At 40.5% G+C, this 27,759-nt stretch overlaps 1 protein-coding gene across 4 annotated transcripts in view; it reads left to right on the top strand.

The window, feature by feature from the left end:
- The window catches only part of Meis1 (Meis homeobox 1), a 367,579-nt gene that overhangs the window by 307,226 nt on the left and 32,594 nt on the right, over positions 1-27,759 (top strand). For all 4 annotated transcript variants that reach the window (XM_051200488.1, XM_051200487.1, XM_051200490.1 and 1 more), the window contains one exon: positions 834-979. In XM_051200488.1, coding sequence (XP_051056445.1) covers positions 834-979 — 146 coding nt within the window. The remainder of the gene's footprint in view (positions 1-833; positions 980-27,759) is intronic.

The raw sequence follows: 27,759 nt of genomic DNA, 5'->3' as shown, positions 1-27,759 counted from the left end.
CATGTTGTCAAATATGGCATTATTAAAGGAAGGCTGTATTATCATTTTATTGAGTCACAGAGCTGAAATAATTCTGAAAATAAACAACTCAAGTGTTTATAACTAAACCAGTAGAAAATTAGGATCCATTAGGAATATGTTACCAGGTGACATCTAAGTGTGCAATACTTTAAGAAGAAATTTTAGAAACTGCCCAGATTATTAGTGTAGTGCAATTCTAGCATTGCTTTATTTTATTTCAATAGTAATTATTTTTTAATTAGAAGATGTGTCAGGGGTTTTCCCTTGCTAAACTTGATGCTCTTGCTACATTACGAAAAATTATTTCTCCTTTGAAGCATTCCATGGCAAGTTGTTTATGTGATGGATTGCCTGTATTTCCCATCCTTCGCCAACCAATCTTAAGATAGATCACCTATGGCAGTAGTTGCTGTGTTAAAGGCATCTTCTCACTAGTTGACGTCAGTGACTTTATATGGAGTTCAAATACCCAGACAGAGATCCCCAGGAACTGCCACCACACTGAACTCCCCAGTCGAGGTGTTACATATTTGGAATCATATATGGCAACAGTCCACTCAAGAGATGGCTATTTCCCTCCATTCCTTTTGCATTTAGCCCTGATCTTTGGAAGACGTTTTTTCTTTTTTAGACATGATGATTTTTGAGCTGAGACCTTGTTCTTTCTCTTTGTCTTGGAATAAAATGAAAGTACCGAAGAAACTACTAATCATTTAACTGCTCTTTTGGTTTTGTTTGTTTCCAAAGGCATTCTATTTGAATAAAGTATGTTAAGGTAGCATCAGTCAAAATTTGATTCACTATGTTTGCAGGTGATGGCTTGGACAACAGTGTAGCTTCCCCCAGCACAGGTGACGATGATGACCCTGATAAGGACAAAAAGCGTCACAAAAAGCGTGGCATCTTTCCCAAAGTAGCCACCAATATCATGAGGGCGTGGCTGTTCCAGCATCTAACAGTAAGTGGACTCTAAATGACATATATAAACTAAATATAGACAATGAACCAGTTTTGATAGAGAAAAGTGATCCCCCTGGACTTACTTCATACATCACTGTGTTCCCAGTTTTGAACAAAGGGCTGGCACTTATTCCCTATACCCATACTCTAAATGAGGAGCTTCATTTGAAGTTTGAGATTGTAATTTTGTTAATTTTCATAAGTTATAAGGCTTGGGAATCCACGTGTACTTTCGATTTTAAGTGTGTATGTTAATGATGTGGTTTTCAAAACAAGTCTGAAGAACTTAGAGCTAGTAACTAAGCTTTCTAAGAAGAGAGAAGAACCCATCCCATAGATGGGATCTGTAGTAAGTGTTTTCATGGACCTTTGTAGTGAATGGTCTGAAAAATTGGCAACTCCCTTTTGATGGCAAGATGATCATGTAATTTGCCTTACACTGGCTTGAATGGACCCTTCCATTATGACAGTGCTGTGAGTCAGAGCCCCCAGTGAAAGTTGTCCCTGCCTTTAGAACTGTAAAGGAAAACAGCAATATACAGCCCACTCTTCCTGTGCAATCCCCGGGGACTTTTGAAGCAGAGCAGCAGTTTATATTGTCTGTGTGAGTACTGTTATTTTCACTGCAGGAATTCTGAAGATGTGAGAAACGGGAGACTCAGGGCTTCATGCCAACAGGGGATTTGCTTGGTTTCGTTATTGTTCTGAATGAATTTCATGCTCAAAATATTTATAATCACAATATTTGGGTGGATATTTTGTAAGTATATGTGGATTTAATGATGTCTAAGCAAGAAGCCAAAATGAAAATTTATGGATAAGGTAATATTCTGAAAATTAGTAAAATTGTTGATCTGGCCATTTTCAATGTTGTGGATGAATATGGGCAGGTTAAAATAGAGCTATATATATGAGTGGAGGCTAAACATTTGTGACTTTGGCTTCGATAGCCTCACTATTTTTAAACTTTGGTAACTTTTCTTAATGGCAATTGCCCCTAAAAATGAAAGCCCAGGGCTTGGTGACCCTCACTCCCTTGCCCACTTTTCAAGCCATGTTCCTGATGGATTTTTCTGTTCTAAAGGGACTTATGCAGTAGAATCTGAAGTCAACATTAGCTCTGCTGCTCTGGATAGGGGCTGCGCCTCCAATAATACCCAATAACATAAATTAATCTGTGTTCTTCAGCCCTGGTGAATGGACTCAAGGCTGAGAGCAATAACAACAACTAAAACCAACAGTTTCCCCTTCTGTCTTCCGAGTCTTCCATGGTGCAAACCATGGTCTAGACAGTATTGAGCCTTTTGAGTGAAGTTCATGCGATGATGGTTAGTACTGGAGGTTACTGCTTTCAGACACCACGGTTTTGACATCATATTGGGTTTCCTTTAAATCTGACCCTGGTTTCATTACTTATTTAATATTCACTGCATGTAGGTAAATGTTTTGGATTTGCCTTGTGTAATTCACCAACTGATTAGTATCTACCGCTGTTGAATTGGAAAAGGGAGGACTGTGGTATCCAGGACCTGTGACAAAAGCATCCAGTTAGAGAAGAGGTGACAGTGTGTCAAGGTGCTCGTGCAGGGATGCTTTAAGTGCACCCAGAGAGCCAAGCAGCTGACTGCTCTGCAGTGAGAGTGCAATCAGGATGGCCCTGAACTTACAACCAAACTACTGCCAGCTCCTGTCTTAACAGGAAAAAGAAGTTGATATCGCAGGTCCCGTCAGCCTGAGAAGGAGCTTTGGGGAGACTTGATGCTGAGATGTTCCTGAATAAAATATAATCAAGTATTGGTTCAGATAGAATCAGGAGAGACAAGAACAAGCTATTTTACTCACCTGCCAGTTTTCCCAGGTTGCACTCTGCTATACTTTAACCGAGAGCTATACTGTCTAAAGGATATAAAAATCAAACAGACACCGAATCCTTACTAATGGTGTGATTGTACCTAAACAACAATGCTTATGTGAGCTGTGTGTTACAGGAATTGCAATGGGAATTACAAACTGTGTGGTTTCTGGAGGCCTGGCTAGTTGCCCTCAGTCACTGGCCTGGGTCACTGCCCTGGAAGGGAAGTCCCTCCTCCATGCTTATTGGGCTTTCTATGAATGTCTGTGAAAGTTGCACTGCAGTTTCTGCTGGGGACTTCACACCCTGATCTACTCCGGTGCCATTTATTCAGAGCAATACTGATAATAACCATTTCTAAAAAGCCAGTTGCTCTGGTGACACAGACTGAAAGATAAGCTAGAAGATGTGGGATTTTTTAGCCCCTTTCCTTCTCCATTGAGCACACCACCCCACCCCCCTATAAAGGAAGGACAAATGGATTTCCATTGTCAAGGCATGCCCTTCCCTCTGTTCTGTTACCCTTACAGAAGGAATGTCTGGGAAACGTTAAGTCACAGTCAGGAACAAATTCCAGTAAATTCTATGGAACAAACTGTTGATTTCAAAGAGTTTTCCTACTGAGCCAATGGTAACTTCTAGAGGAGTAGCTCTGTAGGGACATTTCCTTCAGGAGACTGTCACAAATTGTAAACTATTACATTATTTTTATGTGATTAATGTAATTTATCTGAAAACTCCATTTGGAAATCATGTTGTAGGTAAAAGAGCAATCGAAACTCTGGCTAATTAAAAACTGCCAATGACCATTTATTAGCAAAGTGTAAGGGAACTTCCCGTAAATAACAAAAGGCATATTCTAAAACCTGGAACACTTTGCAGAAAGTAAGTTGCAAGGGTCTCCCCCCGACCCCCACCCCTTTCTTTTAAAAGAAATGGACTGATCCTTCTATTGAGTTTCTTCTGTTAAAAAGCTGAAAATGCTTTCAAGCGTTTGCGTGTCAAAGGCTTAGAAAAGGCTTTGCACCTAGCTGCAGGGCAAGGAAACCACCTTGGTATTTAGTTAGCCACAGGTAGATTTAATCAGCAGCCCAGGTAACTAGCCTGGAGAGCTAATGGCTGATTCTTGGGCTAGGGACTCTAGCCATCTAACCTGCACATTCTTGTAGATAGTAAAAACAACAGCAAAGGAGACAAGCCTAAAGCGCTGGTGATTATGGAGTGAGTAGACATTTCAATGCAGTCAATCCCCCCAGCTTAGGCTTTCTGAAATTTGTCAGTGTCACTAAGTAGGGAAAGGCTCTTAAAAGAAATGATTCCCTGTGAGAGAAAAGGATGAGTGACATGATTTAGATAGTTAATAAGAGAGAAGAGGAAAGGAAATAGAAGCATTTATTCATGGAGATGGTTGCACTTGCCTGAAGACAAACTATTACATACAATTTCAAACTACTTAATATCTTCATGAGACAGAATAAGTTTGGGGCTTATATCAGGTCAAGATATTTCCCCTTCTCCTGAGCATCATCCCCACAGTAAACAGCCTACTGTGTCTCGGGATTTCCCCTGATGTGTTTTGCATTCTACATTTTTCTTTTTTTAGTGCATTGTGTCATAGAGATAGTTCAGGAGACTCCTGGAATAAAAAAAAAAAAAAAAGTGCGAAATACAGTGTCAGATTAAAAACCAAGAGTCTTTTTTCTTTTTTTGTTTCCCTACCTGATCATATTGTGTTTTAAAAACATAATCTCGATAGAAAAATGGTTAATGAGAGTCTTATTTAGAATGTGAAAGGACTCTCTTTTCCTGCTTGGAGCCTCTGTGTGTCCCAGGCAGCCTGAAAGTTGGGGTGGGGAAGGGGGTGGAGATCTTCGAGCAATAGATTCAGGTGGAGAAAGCTCTGGAAGGTCAATACTTGGCTTTAACTGGCAGTTAGTCTTCCTGACTCCCAGTCTTTCCACTGATAGCAGAAGCCTTGCAAATATTGTTTCTGAGTGAAAAACACATATTTATGTGTGTCTGTTTCCTTTATTTGTGTGTGTGTGTGTGTGTGTGTGTGTGAGTGAGAGAGAGACATCTAGTCTGGAAAAATACTTTCATATGTGTGTGGCCAATTTCTGATTTCTAAGACTTTCCTCTCATGTGTATATAGCCAGTGTGAGGGCTTGTAGAACCTTCTGGGTTGAGAATGGTGTTTCCATAGAAACACTATTAGATGAAAAGTGCCCTGCGGGTCTGCCACTCTACGCATGGAGCAAATGGAATTGGACTGGGAATTGATTGCTCTAGAAGAGACAGATGTTGTCCATTGGTTCTGATCTCAGTAACAAGATCCTTTGGAGGATCTCAGTGTCAGTCTTGCTAACAGTTCTGGAAGAATCGCTCTCTAAACACTGCAATTAATTACTGCAGTGGGAAAGTTCTAATTGACATCCTTATGGCTCATTCTGTGGACCAAGGTAAGAGAGAGGTCAGCAGGCAGGTCGGTATCCACACAGGGAGCTATTGGTGGCATTTTCTTTCCTCCTCACATTTTTATTTCTTAATGGTGACTATTCTTAGCCAACCTTACCAGCTCTGAAAGAAGTAGGGCAGTTTTTAGAAGGCAGAGAGGCAGGTCATCTGTATTTGTGAAAGCTTGCTTGAGATGTCAGTCAGGGTAATACAAAGTACTGCAGCAAGGTGGTCTAAACCAACCACTTTCATTCTTACCTGGACAAAGGAAGTGGTTTGTAGTTACAGCAGTCAGATGGGATGTGCACTCTTGGGTGTGTGTGTGTGTGTGTGTGTGTGTGTGTGTGTGTGTGTGTGTCTGTCTGTCTGTCTGTCTTTTGTGGTGCTGAGGGTGAAACCCAAGGCCCCACCTTGTGCTAAGCCAGCTCCCTGCTACCGAGTCATATCTGTAACCCAGAATTTTGATTTTCTTTTTACAACTTTCAGCAATCTTCCTGCCTCAGCCTCCCAACTGCTAGGATTACAGATATGAGTCATCATGTGTTATCTGCAGATATTAACTTGTTATACTTATTAAACACTAGCAGGGGTGGGGAGTGAGAGCCTTTCAGATGGTCATGGACTGACTACACTTAAAACAAAGTCTTTTTCAACACATAACAGCATTTTTGTGGTCATTCCTTGCCTCCTTGGACTTGCCCGTCCTCTGACCAGATCTTGGTTCTGCTGGGACTAACGGTTCTGCTGGGACTAACTGAGGCTCAGCCGGGATGTTCTTTCTGAATCTCAAGAGATAGCGCTGCTTTCCAAAGGTGTCATACTCCACCTCTGATGCCACAAGTACCCTGACAGCTTCTCATCCAACTGGGAACTGTCATCCCAGGAGGGAAATGGATGGATTGTTTCATTACTGGGAATGCCCTAATTATTCTGCGGTATGCATCATATAACTGTTCAGTCATGAAGATAGAATGATGGGCTAACAGATTCTGGGGCAACTGCCTTCTTTTTCTTAGGTAGTTATTGAAATCTTAATGGCTGGGTGATGAATTTTCTTAGGTCAGGTAAACTGAAAAGGCTACAGCTGGAGTTCTTCACCCAGAAAAATTGGAGTTAATACTAATGATCATTGTGAATCAGAAGATCAAAGGAGAAGCATAGTCCGTCTTCAAGTTCTTGCCCCAGAGGCCATTAGTGACCTGGCAGAGCCCTCTCCCAGCCTTTCCCCACCTCTTCCCTTGCCTGTTCTTTCTTGCGCTGCTAGCTGTGCCCCTTTGCCCTGGGGTAATTATGGTCGGTTGATGAGGAGACAGAAAAGGAAAACAAAAGTGTGACTTCACAACAGGTACATAGGACTCAAATAGGAGGGTGCCCCGTGCTCCTTTCCAGCTGTGATTGGGACATTGGTTGTCAGATGGCTCACTGATTTCACCGATGCTTGGTCCCTTCTCTGTGGGACTGTTTGCAGAGTCTAGCTAGTAACATTTCTAAAATTCCTTTTATTTCCAAAGCTAAGAAAGAACTACATGCTATTTGGTTTTTTGGAATCAGACCCAGGTCCTGCACATGCCAGAAAAGTGCTCTACCATTGGGCCACACCTCCAACCCCTCTGATGTACTGTTAATTGGGGCTAATTAGATAAAGATTTAGTTTAAGTCAAGTGTCCACGCGGGCTCACGTTGTTAGGCTGCTTGTGGCTTTGCACATGATTGGACTCTAGCCCATCGTTCAGACTTCAAAGCCCACATCAGCAGCATGCCTGCCTTTTATTCCAGTTAATGACGATGTGTTTTCTAAAATAAAATATCAAACTTGGACATCGAAATGTGTGTAACTGCCCCTCCTCAATTTATCTTTTAGAAAAATTAAAATTGGGATACCATTTGTTCTATCTTTTTTTTTTTTTTTAGCCCCCAAACTAACTCAATCTGTAGGAATTCTGTTTTATATAAGAGTAACTCATTACTTCCTCAGGGTCTGAGAGTTCTAGAAGCCAGCAGTGGTTGCAGAACTCATAATCCAAGGAATTCAGGCCGGGCCAGGAGCAAGAAAGTTTGAGGGGAGCCTGGATTACTACACAGGGAGACCCTGTCTCAAAAAAATCTGACCAACCAACAAACAAACCAAGCAAAAACAGATAAGGCTCCTGGAATGGACTTTGCCCTAAAGAATGGAGGTTCAGACTGGTGGTGGTGGTGGCACATGCCTTTAATCCCAGCATTCTGGAGGCAGAGGCAGGTGGGTTTTTGTGAGTTCAAGGCCAGCCTGGCCTACAGAGTGAGTTCCAGGACAGCCAGTGCCCAATGCTATACCCAGAAACCCTATCTAGAAAAACAAAAAGCAAAAACAAAACAAACAAAAAAACAAAACAAAAAAAAAACAAACAAACAAAAAAAAAAAAAAAAAAAAAAAAAAAAAAAAAGAAAAGGAAAAGAAAGGAAGGGCAAAAGGAGGTTCAGTGGTTCAACTAAGGGAAATACTGGTTGATTTTGTTTTAGAAGGGTAAATTTTGGTATGCTTTGCTTTAGATTGGTTTGGGTTGTTTGAAGAGAGTAAAGCTATGTGTCACCAAATTAGAATGCTGTTTACATGATTGGAAGCATCCTCTTCATACATCAGTCTTTCTAGCTAACGTGTGACTATGACTGTATACACATGTTTATTTTTATAATTAGTTGTATGTGCATCTTTCTGCAGGACAAAAATCTCAAACCCTTGCCATACTACCAGTCATGAGGAAAAGGAATTCATCTTTCTTCTTTGAGTCTCCTAACTTTTCCATTTCTGTTTATGTCAACCTGTTTACATCCATTGCTGTGAATAAATAATACCACCCAAACGCAACTCGGGGAGGAAAAGGTTGATTCTTACAATAGTTCTTCACAGAGCGATATTAGGGCAGGAATTCAAGTCCTGACTTGAAGCAGAGGTCACAGAGGAGTGCTGCTTACTGACTTGTTTCCAGGTTTATGCTTAGCTACCTTTCTAATATAGTTCAGGCCTACCTATATGTGGATGGTACCACCTACAGTGGGCTGGGCCAGCCTACCTTAATTAGCAATGAAGGAAATATCTGCAGATGTGTCAACAAGCCAATCTGATAGGAGGTCATTCTTTAGTTGAAATTCCCTTCTGTTAGGTGTATGAAGTTGGCATCCAATATTAGCCATCACACAGCCCATGCCAGCAGCCAACCAAATTGTGGAAACAATATTATAAAGGGTTATTTCTTGGGTCACCAGCCCTATTGATTACAACCCAATGACTTGAGATTGCAAAGTTTATTTTACTGATGTTCCAATTTAGTAATGTAATGATTGTTTAGCTTTCCACCAAAATGATTACTTCTGACGTGGGCATCTCTGAGTGCAGAAGCTCAGGCCCAGTGTCACTGTTAAACATACAGTAGAGCCAGAAATGGTGGCTCATGCCTGCAATCTCAGTAGCCCGAGGCTGAGGCAGAAGGACAGAGATTTTAAGGGTAGCTTGAATGAGCTAGCTTAATATCTTCTATTGGGGAAGAAGCTCATTGGTAAGGAATTTGCTGAGCTCAGGTAAGGACCAAGGTTCAATCCCCAGCTTTTCAAAAGCACAAAGCCAAAAATCAAAACAATAGCAGCAACCCTCCCCCATTCCCTAACTACTACTAGAACCTCAGTGCAACATCCACCAAAACAGGAAAGACCTCTGAAGAGCTCAGATGGGGCACACGGGACTGAAGGGGTTATGCCACAAACCTTCTGACATTTCAAAGCCCCTTCAGCCCTTGCTTTCTGGAGACACAACTAAATGCCCTCACTCAGCAATTACTGCTCAGTGGCCATGGCTTCCAATATAAAATGTCTTATCTAAACACAGGCCTATTATAACTTGATGTTATAACACCCTAACTTAGTTGATAGTTAAGTGCCATACAAATGATCTGCTTTTTACATTAATTAAAATATTGTTAATAGATTTTTGCTAACTACACGGATGTGAATGTCTTGGCATTATCTCTTCAGGGAAAAAGGAATAAGGCAACATACCTAGCTTAACCCTTGTTGGAATTTGCTGTTTGGTTCTTAGTAGCTTAGTAGCTGTTATTTTATTGTTCCTGGAGTTCCTGACCCACCCAAGAGCTTTCATTGTCCTAGGATAAAAATGACACCGGGAATTTGGTGTCTTAGGAAATTCTGGAGAAGCCCAGAGGCCAGGAAGATAGACTTTTCATGTAAACACTCATTCTAAGAAAAAAAAATCACAAAAACCATCCAGGCCAGCTCAAAAATGTTTAGGAATAATTTTGACATTCCAGATGTTACAGGGGAGGAACACCACTAATGACTACACTGGGGGAGAAGGAGGGAGGGAAGAAGAGAGAGAGAAAGGAAGGAAGGAAGAGAAAGAAAGGAAGGAAGGGAGGGAGCGAGGGAGGGAGGGAGAGAGGGAGAAAGGAAGGAAGGAAGAGAAAGAAAGGAAGGAGGGGAGGGAGGGAGAGAGGGAGGGAGGGAGGAAGAAAAGAAAGGAAAAGGTTGTTGCTTCCCTTCATGGTGTTGCTTTATTGATTATATTGGCATTGGATCACTTTGTCTTTTAAGCAGCTGAAGAAAATAATTGATCAATGATCTGAATAAATTCTAATGTGAATCTCTGTGGGGACTGGTAATGGCCCATTTTCCCTCGTGAACTAGATTCTGGGACAGTGCTGTCAGGTAGCAGGATGATTTGTCTCAGGTCACAAGCTGACCACTCACTAAGCTTGAGCCAGGATCTCCTGACTTGAATTTCTTTGGTTTTTTTTTTTTTTTTTTTACCTAGTTATCTCTCAAATACAAACCATATCAACTGCACTGTTGCATTGTGGGGGTATAAGTATATCCTCTTGTCATACCTAGAGTCATACCTAGATAATTAATATATATTTCTTTAAAAATATGAATCAGGAGATTTGGTACAAGACTTCATAAATGAATTATAATGGTTCCTGGTAACATGGGTTGTGGATGGTCTCCCATATATATTTACCTGTATGAAGAGACAAGGCTAAGGCTACAGTTACTGAGAATTTTTGACAATCTTCATAATTTATGTATTGTTAGAATTTCAGATTTTAAACACAGTTTAAGTGCTCACCTTTCCTTCTACCCATGGCTAAGGATGGTTTTCAGGCAAAGAATATATCCTCCCTCATGCAAATCTTAACTAATCCTCTAACAGAGAATCCAGCTCCTTGAAGACTTTTTTTTTTTTTTTTTTTTTTTTTGTCTGACATGTGGTCAGGACGCCAAAGAGCTATTCCTTTAATTTGCTTTATGGAGATAGAAGGAACTGCTTATACAGTCTCCATTTCTCTTGAACCTACAATCCAACTGTCGTTACTCAGCAGAGAAGGCGGCTAAACCCTGGAGAATTAAGCTGCTGCTCAGGGGTATGACACCGAGTGCTGATCATTTTAAAGCTAGTAATAAGCAGAATCCAAAAATTCTTATGAATAAAATGTAATTTTAGTAATGTTTCCATAAACAGTGGTAATGGTGGCATTTTAGTCAGCAGTGACATTAGTCACATTGAAATTGCACCACGTTGGCTTTTAAATTACTCCACCTGTCTGTATGAATAGAATGCTCAGTGTAAAAGCAGAGAGACAGCTGCTGTTAATGTCTCCTTCTCCCCGTGCAGATAATGTCGGCAAATCTACATGCATAAAGGACTGGTTTGTGATGGAAAACGGTACCTGACCCTGCTGGCTCCTGAGTCACAAAGCAATACCTTTAATTACCAGTGGCTGTGTTTAGTTGTTGATATAAAAATGTCAGCTTCCAGGAGCGTAACCTCAGGTTCACTCCCTGTAGTAATGTCACTGGCTGCACACTCTCTCCTTCCACCCACATCTGTCCTGTGATGAAGGAGCATTTATCTTGGTGTGTTTCAGAAACATGTGCAGCATTAGCTATTAAAAGAGAAACACCTAATACTGCACGGCAAACTTGATTGATGAACTTTGTTTTTGAGGATTTCTGAAGATTAGTGGAATCTGGATCTGTCTTTCTAGCCAGAATAGAAATGTGGCATGCTGTTATACCTTCAAAGGACTTAGAGTCATTCATCTACTACAAATGCACTTTCTTCTGACCATCAGGGGCAGGCATTTCACGAAGCAAAAAGGATAATGAATAGAGAGGCTGGAGAACATCACATTTTTCCTAGGTGCCCATGTTTCTGCTGGTAGGTGATGGAGTTTCCTTTCTGGACGAGCCCATTTATTCAAAGCCTTTTGGTGACTAGGAGCAGCTATACTGCAGTAAGAAAGACTGAGATAGGCAAGTGGATCCTCTCATCTGAGATGCCTGTTGCCAGCCACGGATTTGGTGAAACGGTAAATCGGAGCTATATGTGTCTGGCTCATTTGCAAGCATTCTTTTCGATTTCTTTCATACAACTGGTGTTCCCGTGTTTAATTTAACAAGGAATAAGTCCTAAATGGAAGCTGCTGCCTGAGATCCCACTGTGAGCGTGTTTTGCACTTGGCTCCCTAGTGACAAGGCAATTTGTGAAATTATGTGATGGAGTAATTAGATGAAGCCAGGGCTCCTGATTGTTGCCATGCGTGTGTGGAGAGGGTTTGTTAAGGCGAGGGAGGGGGAGCAAAAAATAGATTATTACCCTGGCAAGTTGGCTCAAAGCTTCTTCATTTATTTGTAAACAGAATATTTAGTGACCGCATAGGAAGTAGCTGTAATCACCAGCTCATAAAGAAACCACAGCAGAGCGTTTGCGGCTTCGCAGAGTGCTCATGTAAAATTTAAGCTGGGAGGCAGAATCCCTGTTAATGTAATTAGGATCTAATTTACCACCCTTTGCACACAGATGTAATAATGTCTAGATATTTATTCTATCTTTAAGCACGTTACATATACCTCAGTGCAGCCGTTACTGAACAGAAACAGGTGTGCGCACTTTCCTAATTCATTTTTACACTGTAAACACATAGCAATTGAAGGGAAATATTTACCAAAAACGAAGGGAAGAAATGTCTGCAAATGAGGCAGTAATGGACAGTTGCCCTTTATGTACTGATGGATTTCTCAATGGTTAAGTAAATTAAAGCAAATGCTAGAAAAATCAATAGGCCAGTATAGTCTTGGTTTTGCCTCATAGACTTCAGGACAGAATGACAGATGTGGTATCTGTGACCCATTTAAGTATTAATGCTTGAAAAATTGCTTCTGCATGCAAGGCTGTAAGCTTAGAAACATTCTGTTATATTAAATTACAGACAATAATATTTTTAAGTGTATGTGGAATTTATATGTTTCAGTTAGGTTGTTCTGTGTTATAGTTATACCGGAAGATTGGTTGCTTGGTTCTTGCAGTAGCTTCATAAATCAGATGGAAACATCTTCACGGGGCTATAGTTGAAAGGTGTAAGTGATGTCTTTTGAGCTGATGTGTATAGTGAAATGAATATGCTAACTAACATTAATTAGATACTCAGAGCCTTTGGAAAACAACTGAAAAATGACATTCAAATATGTCATAATTCAGTCAATTTCCTGGACTACAAATGCTATCTCTTATATTTGAACTAACACAGGTATTGTGTTTCATGCGTTGACTGCCACAGGGTGTGGCATGAGGGTTCATCTAAGGATAGAAATAAGCTGCTGGAAATGTACAGACAGTTAGCTACAACATGGAACTGTTCACTTTCTTAGCCTTTGCTTATGTTTAGAGAAATTAATTATGTCAGATGCACCTTTAATCCCAGCACTCAGAAGGCTGAGGCAGACTGATCTCTGTTAGCTTGGGGCCAGCCTGATCTACATGGCAAGTTCCAAGACAGCCAGAGCTATATAGTGTCAGACCCTGTCTCAGAAAAACAGATTACCACTTTCAAGACAAATAATTTATATTGTGTCATAATATTAGTTTGTTGACTGCTGGGGATAGAAAGACACGGTTAGAGGCAGATTCACATAGACTTGATCATCAGAGAAGAAAGCTGATTTTTGGAACCAAAATCAGATGTAGCGTTGGCTTACAGTGTCCTGCTTAGCTTCTTATATTGTCCCAACTTAGGCAGTCAGCGTCACTCTTTCTTCTTTACTTAGGACAGACAGATGTGGTTCAGTCTGTCTCTGGGTGTTAACATCTTATGTAGAGGTGATCCTGTGTTACATAAAACCAGTAAGGTGATTTAAAAAAAAAAAGCAGTGACTGTCTGGATTTCTAATAGAGGACACTTGTCTTGACTTTTGTTTCTGTACAGCATGGCATTTATAATCATAGCATCCCCTTGTATTTGTATCACGAGGCTTACATTGAGTACATTCAGAAAATCATGGAAGTGTAAAGAATATCCTTCAAAAATTAAAGGCTGCCATCTAAAACATCAGGAAATAGAAATTATGGCCGACTTGAAGATACTTTGGCTTGTTTTATGGACATGCTGTTTAAAATTTTAATAAACATTCAAATTATCTGGGGAATTTTTAAAATGTAGATTTTGATTCAAGGACAGAGACCTACTATTTTGAATTTCTAGCAAGCTTCCACCATTGTCCATTCTGTTGGCCCATCGGCCATACTCTGCCTGGCAAGGATCTGAGGGACACATGCAGAAAGACAGATTTTAGATAGAAAGATAATTTTTCTTTATTTTTATACCTTCCCCAACTCCAATTTTAAATCACATTCCATTATTTTCATTGTATTAGTCAGCCCAGACTATTTTGTGTTCTTTTTGCAATCCTCGATTATTTTTCAGTGTATAATGCCTTCCCTTTGAGTATCAAATAGTTTTCAATAAGTATGTCAAATCCACCAAAAGTTTCCACTTGGCCAAGGTCACAGAAAAAAAACAGGAATCCTCTCTTCTAGCTTGTTAAGAGAGTACGTGGGCATTCTGGGAAGGTGGAGAGGTTACAGTGAAGGTCTAGTTACAGAGGAGACTGTATGTCCCTCCATCTCTCCTCAGTGTTTTGATGATGGTATTCGGAGTTGGGGTTAACTGTGGTGTGATGGCAAAATGTGACTGGTTGTGGGCATCCCCAGAGTCCTGCTCTGACCCTGGAGACTGATGGCTTTTGTTAGTTAGTAATCACAGCATCAGTAAGTACTGAAACAGTGACATGTTTTGGGGAGAATTGAGTGTGCATTTTTCACGTGCTTCATCTGACTTACCTACTGTCACTCTCAAATTTACCCCATTCTGAAAAGTAGGTTGTTTGTAACAGTGAATATTTGAAAAGTAAATGCACCCTGTTTTGTCTAAGATCTAAAGAATTGTGATAAATAGCAAGTACCCATTAATCACTGTGGAACAGGTAAATTTTCACTCATTAGGGTTCACATACTGGATGTAGTTTCTTGGAATTAGGTCATTTATTTCGGTCTAAGGCACTGAGGATCAAAGGTCACATGGAATCCAAAAGCCATTAGTCAGGGTTCTTTTCTGGACCCCTTAGATGTCATTGTATGAGTCACCCTTGGCAGCCTGGGTCTGGCCTGCTGTCATGGAACTGGCAGGGTGCCTACTTTATTTCCAGTTTGCATAGATGAAAAGCAGAGCAGATACTCTTGGAATCACTATAAAAATAAGCTTATAGAAATTCTCCATTTGAAATACAGTATGCCTGTGCCTCTGCATGCTTTCTCTTAGGGCAGTGTGGGATCTAGACTCTGCCATCAGGGAGAGATATGTGCATTTGATAGCACTGCAGATCATCCTTTGTTATGGCGTGAGCATTTATAATTCATCAAGGACTTAGGGAAGTCCCAACCTTCATACAGAACTGTGATGATATGCCACACATTTTAATTTATTAAAAGAAAATAAAAAATCAATGCATCAACTTAACCATTGTGCTCATGTGGTGTGTGTGTGTGTGTGTGTGTGTGTGTGTGTGTGTGTGTGTGTACGTGCGCGTGCGTAGCTATTCCCTCTTGATAAGACTGTGGCCACTTGGCAGTAATGAGTTATGAGTATCAGAAGTACTGGGCAGGAGATTTTGTCCAGTTAATTCATTTACTTTCCCCATTGAGCACACTGAGTATCAGGCCCACACCCTGAAGTGAAAACACCATCAATTACAATGATGACAGGCACCCAGTACTTATTCCCTGAAAGTGAGTAGAACTTGAAGCACTCAGCAACATTCATCACTTGAGTATTCAAAAGAGACTGAGTAAATGTTGGATTGAATTTCTAAGGAAAATAAAGGTCAAGCACACATGCCATGAAATGACATGTATGTGAATTAAAAAAAAAAAAATCAGGCTATGAACACCTGCCTCACTTATTCTTAAAACCATGGATAATTGTATCTCCATTTTACAGATGAACAAAAAGGGGAAGAAAATGTTAGAGATTTAATAGCGATCTCTGTATACAATGAAACAGGTTCGTAACTCCCACCCTCCTGGAGCTCTCTACCTCCATGCCCTGACATATAAAATTATGACTTTTTCTTCTTGATATTGTCTTGCATACATACTTGATGGATAAAAATGGAGAAAGGCATCCATATGACTTCAGTGGGGCCCTGGATTTGCCACAGTCACTCAAGTGTAAACATCATGGCTTGATGTTCAGACCTGTGACCCTCTATGTAGGACTTGTACTATCCCTAGATGCTTCTAGTTTTGAAACAAGAATGTTCAGTTAAGAGGTGTGTGTGTGTGTGTGTGTGTGTGTGTGTGTGTTGATGGATTTGTGTTAGTGGTGGGGTGAATTCTGGGCCCTTCTCCAGGAATGCTATATTCTTGTTTGGTTTGATGAGAATAGTCTCTATCAGCTTAATCCACCACACATTAGCCAAAACACTTGCAGGCATTGTAGCATAAACTATGGTAAAACTTAACCATGGACTTATAATATAAATAGGGCCATTCAAGTTTCTTTACACAAGTTCAAATGCTTGTTGAGAGTACATGGGAAGCCCCGTGCATTGGGGGTTTCCTAAGGTCTGAAACATGAACAGGTCTAATTGTGCAGTTTGTAGAAAGAACCAGAGTGTGGAGAATTTGGCAGTGCTTCTGAGAGTTGAGAGAAATAGGTAGAAGGGAATGGGTCAGTGGTAAAGCTGGCATGCCTTGGGGGAAGCTTTTATTTTCTTATTTCCACTGGAGCTGGAGATGTATGTGTTGGAGCTGTGGATCTAGAGCATGCTGACAGAGAAAAGGAGATATAAAACGGAACTTGGGGGGCATACCTGCTCTTAAATGCTCCATGAAGTGGAAAATTTACAGAAAGAGGCAAAGGAGCTGTAATGGGGGTGCAGCTTTCAAAAATGGAGATGTGAATGAACTGATTTCTGGGGTCCTTTCCAAGGAAAGAAGAAAGACACAAAGGCAAGAGTCAAAGGCTCCTTTGCTCAGGCTGTACCTTGGCTCTCCATCCCTCCCAGTTGATGGAGTCACCAAGGGATGCAGGAATTATCCTGGCATTCCCCATTCTTCCTCCCTCATGTGGCTGCTGATTCTTCCTTCTAGATGCTATTCCCTTCTCGTGTTGCCATTGGGCCTATGGTGAGCTTCTGAGCTGTTGCTGTCTCTTCAGAGAAGAGAAAGAAAGAGGCAGGCTTTCTAATATGACCCCCCACTTTACAATTAAAGAGATTTGGGGGAAGCAAAACTTGACCAAGTCTTCTTCCACTTAAAATCCTTAATATTTCCCCGTTGCCCTTCTGATGTAAGCTGAAGACTCTGGACAAGCTGTTTGAGAGCCCGCCCACCTCTCTTGCCCTTTCCATACATGTTTGCCCCAGCTTGGCCTGAGTCTGGCACTTCCCCACAGGTGCTGCATGGCCCTGTACTCTGTGCACCTTACATGGTTGCTTCTTTGCCTGGTCTGTGTCACCTCCATGATCCCTTCTCCACGTGATCCCTTCTCCACATCCTTTTCATCTTATCTCAGCTGTCACTGACAAGGGAAGTCCTTCCTAGCCCTCCACAAAGGAGAGGAAATAACTCCTGCCCTAAGACCCCTGTGGCCTTACTGAGACCCTACAGAGTCCTTATCTTTGTTTGTGAGCTGCCTCCCTACCCAGAAGTTAAGATCTCATCTTTCAACCTTGGTTTTTCAGAGCTGAAACGTAGGTGCTTAATATTTTCTCACCAAATAAATGAATGAAGTTTCAAGATGGTAGTGACCAAGCTCCAAGACTTCTAGAGAGCTGAAGGGTTGAAAATGATCCTAATGTAAGGATTAGAATATCATCAGTGACCATTGAAGGCAGGAGTTGTTTTAGACATCTGGAGGACGACACTTCATTGTGATGTGTTGCCTTGAGTAAATAGAAGCAGTTGAATTTTGGATGCAGTTTGTGAAGAAACTTCAAAGCAATGGTACCAAACCAGAGAGTTTCATTTTTCTGGCTTTTGTTTATTTTGAGACATGGTCTATCTATGGAACCCAGAAGGTTAGCCTTTGCCCAGACTACCTCAGGATTGCCCTGCTTCTGCCTACTAAGTGCTAGGGTTATAAGTAGATGCCACCATACCCTGCTCTGGTATTTCAATTTTTACCATTCAAGAAAAAGGGAAATTTGAAACAATTATTCATAGAATTAAATACTGCTGTTGTCATGAGATTTTTACTGTTTGCATGTAACTTGTTGCTGTATAGTCAAATCTGGCAACAGAGGATGAATCTTAGGAGATGAAAGCCAAGATGGAAAGACTAACGGTGAAAATCGCTGGCAGACTGGAATGAAGGACACAAAACCATCAGTCAGCAGAATGCGTTTCAGAAGGAGAATCTAACAATAAGGAACCATGGTGGGGAAAGGACTTCTGAGAAATGGAGAAGGGCTGTATTCCCCTCCTGGATCTTTTATCCACTCACAGGAAGTGGACCAATGAGTGCCTGGGAAACTGGATTAGAGCTGCAGGAGGAGGAAGTCACAGGAGAAGACTGAGGGGATGTTGTAGGCTGACCAAGGAAAAGGGAGATAGAGTAAAAGGTAACAGGAGTTTTCCCAGTGCAGTTGAAAACAGTGGAGAATCAGAATGAGATGCCACTCAGGAACCAGGACTTTTAACAAGCACACCCATAATCAGTCTTTCTTCACATGTTAAAATGAAGGTGAAACGATAAGTTCTCACTGAACACTTTTTCACAGGAAATAATTGCAGTTTTTTCCTGTTCCTTAAACATTACTATCGTGGAGAAAATCCATTGAGCCCCAGTCTGAGCAACTTAAGCTTGTACAATCATATGTAGGCTCATGAATTTGAGACTGCATTAAAGGTGTTATCTTACTTTTGTAGGAAGTTAGCATGTAATTGCTGTATATTATCTCGAAGTGCTGGTCCTATGAGAAGTATGTGAACTTGTTATTGATAACCTTTGCATGTAAGTTCAATGAAAACCACACAGATGCAGCTGTCTGTTCATATAATGTATTTCCTCTGTTCAGATATTTTTTTTCCTTGCCATAGTATCTGGAAGAAAGGGCCTTTTAATTTTAATGAACACAAACCCACACATTTAGAATATGCCTAAGCTTCTGCTCACAGTAATATGGATGTAATCACAGGTATGTTTCTGAAATCGTGCTTCTATCAGAAGCTCAATTCGGGCAGTGAAAAAAGGAAGGTGCTGGCCTTGGACCAATCCTGTTAACTTTGTAAGTTGACACTGAATTGATCTTGACATTGCTTCAGAGGAGTCTACCATTGTCATTTGGGTGTGATAGTTGATGATATACACCTGGTTTCATGAAATAAAAAGACACTTTACACATAATGACCTGTTCATTGTCATATATAAAGGATAGTTGGCTCAATGTGTGGTGTCATGGGATGATGCATTTGAACTCTCTAAATAGATAAGACTACTGACATGCAAGCACACTAAAGCAAAATGAATGAATGAGTGCATGAATGAATGAATGGCTTGGTTGTCCTTCAAACATCTATCAGTAAAGGAATTAAACATTGGTTTGCTATTCAGCCCTCCACATCAAATGCCATGGCAGTGCTAGGAAGCAGAGTGTCGATAATTCATTTACTGGGTATTTCTGCCCTCGTATTTGAGCTTTCCACAATGCCATGGCCAGAGTCACACACAGCATAAAAATGACGGTCATTTCTAGGGCACATAATTGAACATTAATACTCAGTGACACTGTCGAAAGAATGATATGTCAACCTGACAGGGCCTGTGTGCTTACATCTGCTGATTGGCGGGGGACGCAGGCCCTTGTGCCAGGATCAGACCCCAGGCCCAGCTGCAGAAGGGCCAGGATGACACAGCCATTGATCAGGAGCAGCCATCTTCAGTAAAGATGGTATCTGCAAAATTCACTGTGCTTGGCCGCATAGGTTTGTTTTGGTAAAAATAAAACTAAGAGTAGCATCTCAGACTTTTGCTTTTTTTTCACCATTATTTTCAGTGGGTAACATGTCCTTCCCATATGTTTTTTTTTTTTCTTCCGCTAGCTCTATATTCTGAATAAATGGGGGCGTCATGGATGAAAGGGAGGTTCTGAGGTGGTGTGTCTTTTGTTCCTATGGAAATTCATTTTGATGAGTTTCTGGTTTCCTGATTCACCATAGAGAGGTGGCGTAGTGAAAAAATCAAGCAAGAATTAAACTGAAGTTACTGTGATTTATTTTTTCAATTCTCAACAAAAATATTAAACGCTGTAGGCAGAATTCTGAACAAAGGGGAAGGAAATCTATGCAATTATTTCCTTACCCTTGAGATCTTGTCTTTAGTGAGCTAAGCCTGCTGCTACAGCATTTCCACAGTTACCACTCATCTCTGTGAGAAAGGTTCCTGGAGCCATTGCTGGGCCCTTTGGATACTCACCCCTAGGTGGGTCTTCTTAAAACAGGGTGAATTCTCTGGTGGAAGTTACTCAATGTGGTCTTTTGCTGTGTAAAACATCTAAAATAGGACCCCTGAGAGTATCCATTACCACGTACTGGTTAACATCACAGATTTTTAAAAATCCCAATTGCATTGGAACCATGAAAAAAAAAAACTTTCATCTGTAAAATCTAGTTTCTCTTTCTTATTAAAATAAATGAAGCCATTAAACAAAATATATGCATGTGGTAGTCGAGCTCTTCATTGGCATCATCAAAATGATACGTTTCCCATATTTTAGAATGAGGACTGTGTAAGGAGATTTGATATGAGTTATAGAATATATGCTCGAGTTTTGTGAGACTTTGACACAGGACGTGATTTTTCTTTAGTTTTAGGCATATATATATATATATAATTTTAAAATTTCAGTTATTATACGTGTGTGTGTGTGTGTGTGTGTGTGTGTGTGTGTGTGTATTCGTACAACTTTTTGGAGTTAGTTTTCTACTTTCACCATGTGTATGAGGGATCCAATTTAGGTTACCAGACTTGGCAGCAGGCACTGTTACTCACTAAGCCATCTCATTGACTCATCTTTAGTTTTTTTCTTTATATATTTATCTGAATCCTTTTAAAACAACAATCTCATCATCAACAAAAAGATTGTGCTTAAAAGGGCTAAAATAAAAAGAAAACAAATGATAGCATTTGCTTACCAACTAGGCATCCAAATGTGTTAATGATAGCTATTGATGAGCTCATATTGTAAATGAACTGGGATTAAAATAATTCCAAACCCTCGTTTCCAAAGGTATGCTTTTAACCGTGATGGAGTTTGCTTGGCATTCAAAGATGAGTTCTTGTTGGTTTCCAAAGGTATGCTTTTAACCGTGATGGAGTTTGCTTGGCATTCAAAGATGAGTTCTTGTTGGAGCCCAGGCCAAAGGATTTTCTGCTCCTCTTTCTTGAAAGCATATTTTCCTGCCAAATGTGGCATTTATCCTTTGCCAAAGGAAGGTAGGTAAATGGCCATGTCTCACTTCCAGCCACCGAAAGACAAAGGCCGCAATCTCCAAGTCTAGGGAGCTAGAAAAGGCTTCCCTGCCTTGAATGGTCCTGAGTAATGACTCGTATTTCCTAGGAGACTTGATGGTTTGGAGAGTTTTCTTGGTACCTCCATTAGTCCCAGATGGTGATGGAGGCATTCACAGGAATGTGTGTGACTCTTGAAGGCCGCTGGAGTGTCCTGACTCACCTCTCTGAAGCCTGGACACATCTATTTTACCATCTAGCCTCTGCCACATCTTGCCTTTTCAATATTTTCTCTTTTACACTCTTTTTTTTTGTAAGAATACATTAATTATTTACCCCTGTGAAGCTCAAATTAATATAAGAGGAGTCAGAGCTGAGTCTGTGGAGAATGTGAATGCTTTACATAGATTTTTTTTTTTTTTTTTTTTTTTTTTTGGAGACAGACTCTCACTATGTAGTTCTTGTGTCCTTTGCCTCCCCTCTGGTGTGTGACACTATGCCCAGAGTTGAGGTTCGGTTTTTTGTTTTATTGTTTGAGACAGGGTTTTTCTGGGTAGCCTTGGTTGTCCCGGAATGCACTTTGTAGATCAGGCTGGCTTTGAACTCAGAGACCTGCCTTTCTCTTCCTCTCCAGTTCAGGGACTGGCCTGTACTGAGATGCCTGGCCCTGCTGAGGTTCTCATACAGATTTTTGCTTGATGGTAATGGCAAGTCCTGGAGACGGTCTGGCCTTCTATACATGAGCCTGCATTAGCACACTAACAGCTTGACCTCAGAGCCTACCCTAGCTAGAGTCTAGAAATGAGTTTGTCCAGGTAGACAGATTAGTGGTATGAGTTGCTAATTACGTATAGAGAGGGGCTAATTTCCCTTTTTTCCTATGTCACTTTTTGAGGAGATTCAGGTCTGGGTGTTTATTTCTTCACGCAAATAGCAACAGTTCTTCGCCAAGAAAATATTAAAATACTGAAATACTTTCACTAAGACCATGTATCCATGGACTGGAAACATGGCTCATTAGTTAAGAACTCATGTTGATTTGCAGAGGACTGGGGTTCGATTCCCAGCACCCACATGCTTCACAACCATCTGTAACTTCAGTTTCTGAGCTTCTGATGCCCTCTTCTGAACTCTGCAGGCGCACATACACACAGACAAAACACTTACACACAAAATAAACATGAAGGAATCCTTTCAAAGTTTTATAACAAGACCATGAGCCTGGAAGACCTCAGTTGTCTTACTTGACACCCCCTTAACTGCAGCTCTTGAAATCATGTCTCTGAGGTATTATCCTTTTGATTTGCCATTTATAAGTGTATCTACATTCTCCCGTCCCTACACCCAGGCCTGAATCCTCTCAAAAAGTGACTGAGGAAGAGGGGAAATTAGCCCTTTTGGATATGTAATTAGCAACTCATGTCACTAATGAGATAGCAGAGAAAGATGCATTAAACAAATCAAGGCTGTGTCTAGTTGCTTCAAAGAGGAGCAGATTAAGCAGTCATCCTATAAAGGTACTGATTTCCCTGGTCCTGTTTTAGAAAGGACTAAAGCTGCCTTGTCCAACTTCGCATCATTGCCTGTGAACTGAGTTTCACAGTTTGTTGGGAAGGATGACAACCCTTTTAAATGCTGTTCTGCTTTCTTTGGGTCAAGTTTACTTCATTCTAGCATAGAGCAAAGCATGTTTACAGGTTAAAATGGAGGCTGGATTCCCCGCCTCACAGTTGCCTCTTACGGATAGGGCTACAGCGTTTTCACTTTATCATTAACAAGGTAAACTTTGAGCTTCAGTGGAGTGTAAAGAGAGCTAGGCTGAGCCAGAAGAGGCCTGGGGCCTATGAGACACACTCCAGCCATAGGCTGCGCGCCAGCCCTGTGCTCACTGTGGATTTTGTCTTTACTCTTGAACAGTGAGTGTAACATGATGTGACTTTCTGCATTCACTAGGTAACTGTGAGATTGAGACTGAAAATTGGCAAGTGTAATGTATTATATAAGAATAGGGACCACATAAACTCAAAGCCAAAGCATTATAAGTTCTTTGTTTTTTTTTTGGAAAGTTTAACGTCTTTATAGATTCTTTGGGCGTTTCATTCACATCATGCACCCAATTCTGCTATCTCCCAGGCCCCCATATCTTCTCCTTTCCCCTTCAGTGCCCCTCATAAAAATTTAAAAAATCAAAACAACAAAGCAAGTAAAGAAACAAACAAGAGCAAAACAACGCAACCCCCCTCCCACAAAAAATAAAAAATAAAAAAAATAAAACCCTCTTCGCATCTCCTCTTTTCTTCCCTTTGCACCTCTCCAACACCTCTTCATTCATCCTGGTGCTTTGGGAGCCTCAGTGTGGCATAGTTTACACTTTTGTCCAATCAATAGCACATTATAGTTTTAAAAGGAGACCAGAAGTGGCCTTTAAATGAACTTACCTAACTTACCTATCATTGCTTTTGCCAAATTCTTTGGTCAACTTGTTAATGACCAGTCCAACACTTTGTTCCACCCATCTAAGACATTCTTTGCAGAAATAAACTACCTCTGCTCTAGCCCTTTCCAGTCCGGTTAGACTGAGTAACGAAAAAAATGCAGAATCTGAGAAATAATACTAGGGTTTTGCTGTTCTCTCTTCTGTAACCCGTGGAGCCAGATGGGGAATAGCCATCAGTAAGGACTTTTGAAAGGAAATCCAGAAGAAGGAAGATGATCCTGGTGCCAAAACAAAGATTTTAGACAGTCTTTGGCTTGCTTGTTTTTCTTAAGAGAAAAAACTCTTTAGTTTGATTGCAAGGTAAGGGTTTTGCTGTTAAACAGAGTATGGTGGAAAATAGCTTCTGAAATGAAAAACTGACCTGTATGTTCCAGAGAATGAAGATAATTAAGTAGCTCAGGCCACACTAGGTAAGGGAGAAGAGTTTCCATGAGATTTGGTTTAGCTGAGGTAAGCTGTGTTTGAATCTGGACTTTAGGTCTGCATGCTATACAGCCTGGCATATGTTGAATTGATAATGCCTTGTGTTAAAGAATTCTGATTGTTTCTTTTGCCTCTTTCACAGCTTATAAAAATGCAGGCAACCCCATCTAATGAATATTAATGGCCACAACGTCTAGATAACTATGAAGCCCCCTGGATCTGTGGAGTTGAGATGTAGCAGTCAGGGAGGAATTTCTGTGGCTTTTCTTAATACAAATTTACAGACTTTTAAAAAATAAACATCATTTAATATTTTAGTATCTGTATTCCAAAGTAGAGATTTTGATGAAATAAAAATGTTCCCCCCTTGAACATTTTACTCACCAAGGTCTTTATTTTAAGAGACAGGAAACTGTTAGCTAAAAAAGAAATTAACTTAATCCCCCCTCATTAAGTTCCAGTCTTTTTTGTTACTTAGAGACAAGTTATAATTATACCACAGCAGTGCAAAGCATGTTGTACACTTTGTTACACAAAAGAACTCCAGTTGTTAAGGGGACAGCAGAAGAAAATGAGAACATTGGTAAATACTGATTTTTTTCCCCCCTGTAAATCTTTCCTGGTCCTTGGAAATACCTTTCATTTGGGCATTTTAATTCATTAACTGCAAAAATTCTACACATGTGATTTTAGGAAAAGTCAGTTCTCTAGCTAAATAACAAATTTCCCACTGAAGGTGATAAACACAATCACAGTAGGTGGGCAATGTCTGTACCTCCGTGCATTCCAGTTCTACAGTGGGGGGAGGCGGAGGGAGGGCACTCCCCCTTCAAGTTCATATCTTCTACTTGTAACTCTTAGTAAGCACACAACAAATCTCAGCCATGTTCTCTCTCTTTCTCTCTCTCTCTCTCTCTCTCTCTCTCTCTCTCTCTCTCTCTCTCTCTCTCTCTCTCTCTGACACACACACTCTCTCTCTCTCTCTAAGACTCTCACTAGGAATTTTTTTTTTTTAATTTTAACTTTACAAGGAGGGATGGTCATTAAAATGTACTTTGTACCACTCTCTTCCATTATTTGTCATCTTTATGGATGTTCTCTAGTTTTCATTGCACCTTTAATGGTAAGCTTGGTCAGGAGAGGTGAGAGGAAATGTGCTCACACTTGGCTCTGAGGTCTGCTCTACAGGATCTGCTAGCCGGGCTTCAATCCACATCCCTGTAGATTTTAATGTCCCCACAGACTGCTGGCAGCCTGCTTCCAGCTGGGGCAGGCATGATGCAGTGAATTGCTTTTGAATGTTCTTTACTCAAATAGGCAGTAATTACAAGCTTAAAGAGGTTTAGTGGTCCAGTAAACTACATAATCACCCCTGAATTAGCCTGGGCTCATCAGTTGCAGTCCAGCAAGCTCAAGTCTGCTGTTTGTATGCAGCCTTGATCACATAGCAACCTGATCAGCAGGTGTGGAACAGCCAGAGTCCCCCATAAACACAACTGTCTACTGGGGACAATGATCTCTAATGAGATGAGGCTACACCATCACTGTAATTTAAGTGGGAAAATTAGCACTAGAGAATGAGCGCCAGTTCCAGGGGTCTTGAGTCACATTGGGAACAGCACGAATTCTCCATTGCTTTCTCCCGGTCTTTGCCTTTCTCCAGAAACCTCCTTGCCAAATGTACTGTTTTGCCCCTACACTTTATTCTTTGCACAAGGAGGTGTTCTTTTTTTTTTTTTTTTTTCTTTCTCTGAATATTTAATGCTGGATGGGAACATTGACACAGATAATAATGGGAACTCATTCCAGTATGGTCTGATAGTATTTCATCCTCCTCGACTTTCCTCTTAGTTTCAGAACCCTTTTGCTTTGATTTCTAAAGTGGAAAGTGTTCTTCAAGCTGGTGATGGGTCCCTTTTAGTGGGCGTGCTCTCGGAAATAGCAGAGATCAGCGAAGATAGTGTGAAAAGGGTTCTTAGTTTATTGGAGTATATTGTATAAATCAGTCATGAACTTTCTTTTGGAAAAATGGCTCAGTGTATTATGCTGTTGTCTTGTGAGTTTGTTAGAGTGCAGCTCTTGGAAGAGGTTTTGTGGAGAGCACTACTTCTGTCTTGTCTTTTGTCCCATGCTGCTCTGAGCACTGCTTGGGGTTGAGAACTTGAATTTCATCACTTAGAAGGGAGGACATACTTCCCAGGCTTGCAATGAACAAACCTAGGACAGATCTGAGAGACTAAAAAGGCGTTGATATAACCATGTAGCTGACTCTTACAGCCAAATCCAAACCCCACTTAAAAATAAATTAGATTCTATGCCTGTATTATCCATGAGTAGAGATTATGGAAATAAGAAGTTAAAGTGGTCAAAACTTATAGTTTTGGACGTGATATAGTTGATCAAGGAAGATGAACACTTGTCAAAGTGGGACAGCTGGCTTCTTGACATTTATCTGTAGGAATCTATGAATAAAAGCCATGTATGTACCTGGCATAGAGGTGCATGTCTTTAATTCTAGAACTTAGGAGGCAGAAGCAGGCGGATCTCTGTGAGTTCAAGGCCAGCCTGGTCTACATAGTGAGTTCCAGGAAAGCCCGAGCTAAACAGTAAAACCTGTCCAAACCAAAGTAAAACAAAACAACAAAAACCCCACAAAACAAACAGACAAACAAATCCACAACAAAAAGATAGTGAAAGCATTCAGTGGTGTTTCTAACTTCAATAACTCTCATTTGTTCATATACCAAATACTTGTTGGGTACAGAACTTGGCAAATAGCATTAGGAATGGGAATAACATTGATATGTTTTTATCAGTGCTTTATTCATTTGAAGGGAATTTGCATGTAATTTAACTTACATTTGATTAAGAGTCATATAAGAAATGGGAGTAATTGGAAACACACACACCAATTTATTTCAAAGTGGAGAATTTAAGACATATTGGAATGTGGTTAGATAGATTAGCAGGCATTTGATTATAAAATCTGAAGTGTGCTCTCATATAACCTAGCATTATTCCTTCATGTGTAAGCAATACTACAAGCACCAATAAAATCATGGATGTAGTGATTTCCATTGAGTTTTTTTTTTTTTAATCTTATATTAAGATTGACTTTTGGTTCTATTAACAGATCTGAGTTGTAGAAACAAAACATACATATACATATTAGAACAATAGTTTCTTTATATATGAGTAGCCACCAGCATGTATACCTGTGGATAACTCATTAGGGATGAGCAGGACTGTCCCATTCATTATATAAAAGAAAAGTAGTGTGGAAGCAAATCTTTCCAACTTGATGTTTCCAAGGTGTAAATCTAAGCATTACTACTTATCAGCTGTGTCAATTTGAGAATGATTTATCTTTCTGCACTCATTTCCTTACGTAGAAAATGAGGATAATTATTGTTTCTCCCTGTACAAATACATATACAAAGTGTTTTCAGCAGTGCCTGGGACATAATCACCTTCTAATACATCTTATGCTTACTACCTATTCATTAGTTAATAAAGTAGCTATGGCTGGATGTGCAAGACAGAGTGTTGGCAAAGTCCTGGTGATCTAAGACTCACCCTTCAACCTTGTCCAAATACTTGCTTCCAGAGAGGACTGGGACAGGGATGGGGTGGATATTGGAGAGGGAGTGGTATGGGAATAAATAGTGGCTGTCTTCTCACTGGGCATCACAATGAGGAAATTTCTTCACACTCCC

Source organism: Phodopus roborovskii, unplaced genomic scaffold (assembly GCF_943737965.1).
Source record: "Phodopus roborovskii unplaced genomic scaffold, PHOROB, whole genome shotgun sequence".
In the NCBI taxonomy this organism is placed as follows: domain Eukaryota; kingdom Metazoa; phylum Chordata; class Mammalia; order Rodentia; family Cricetidae; genus Phodopus; species Phodopus roborovskii.
This window is presented reverse-complemented; position numbering and strand designations above follow the sequence as displayed.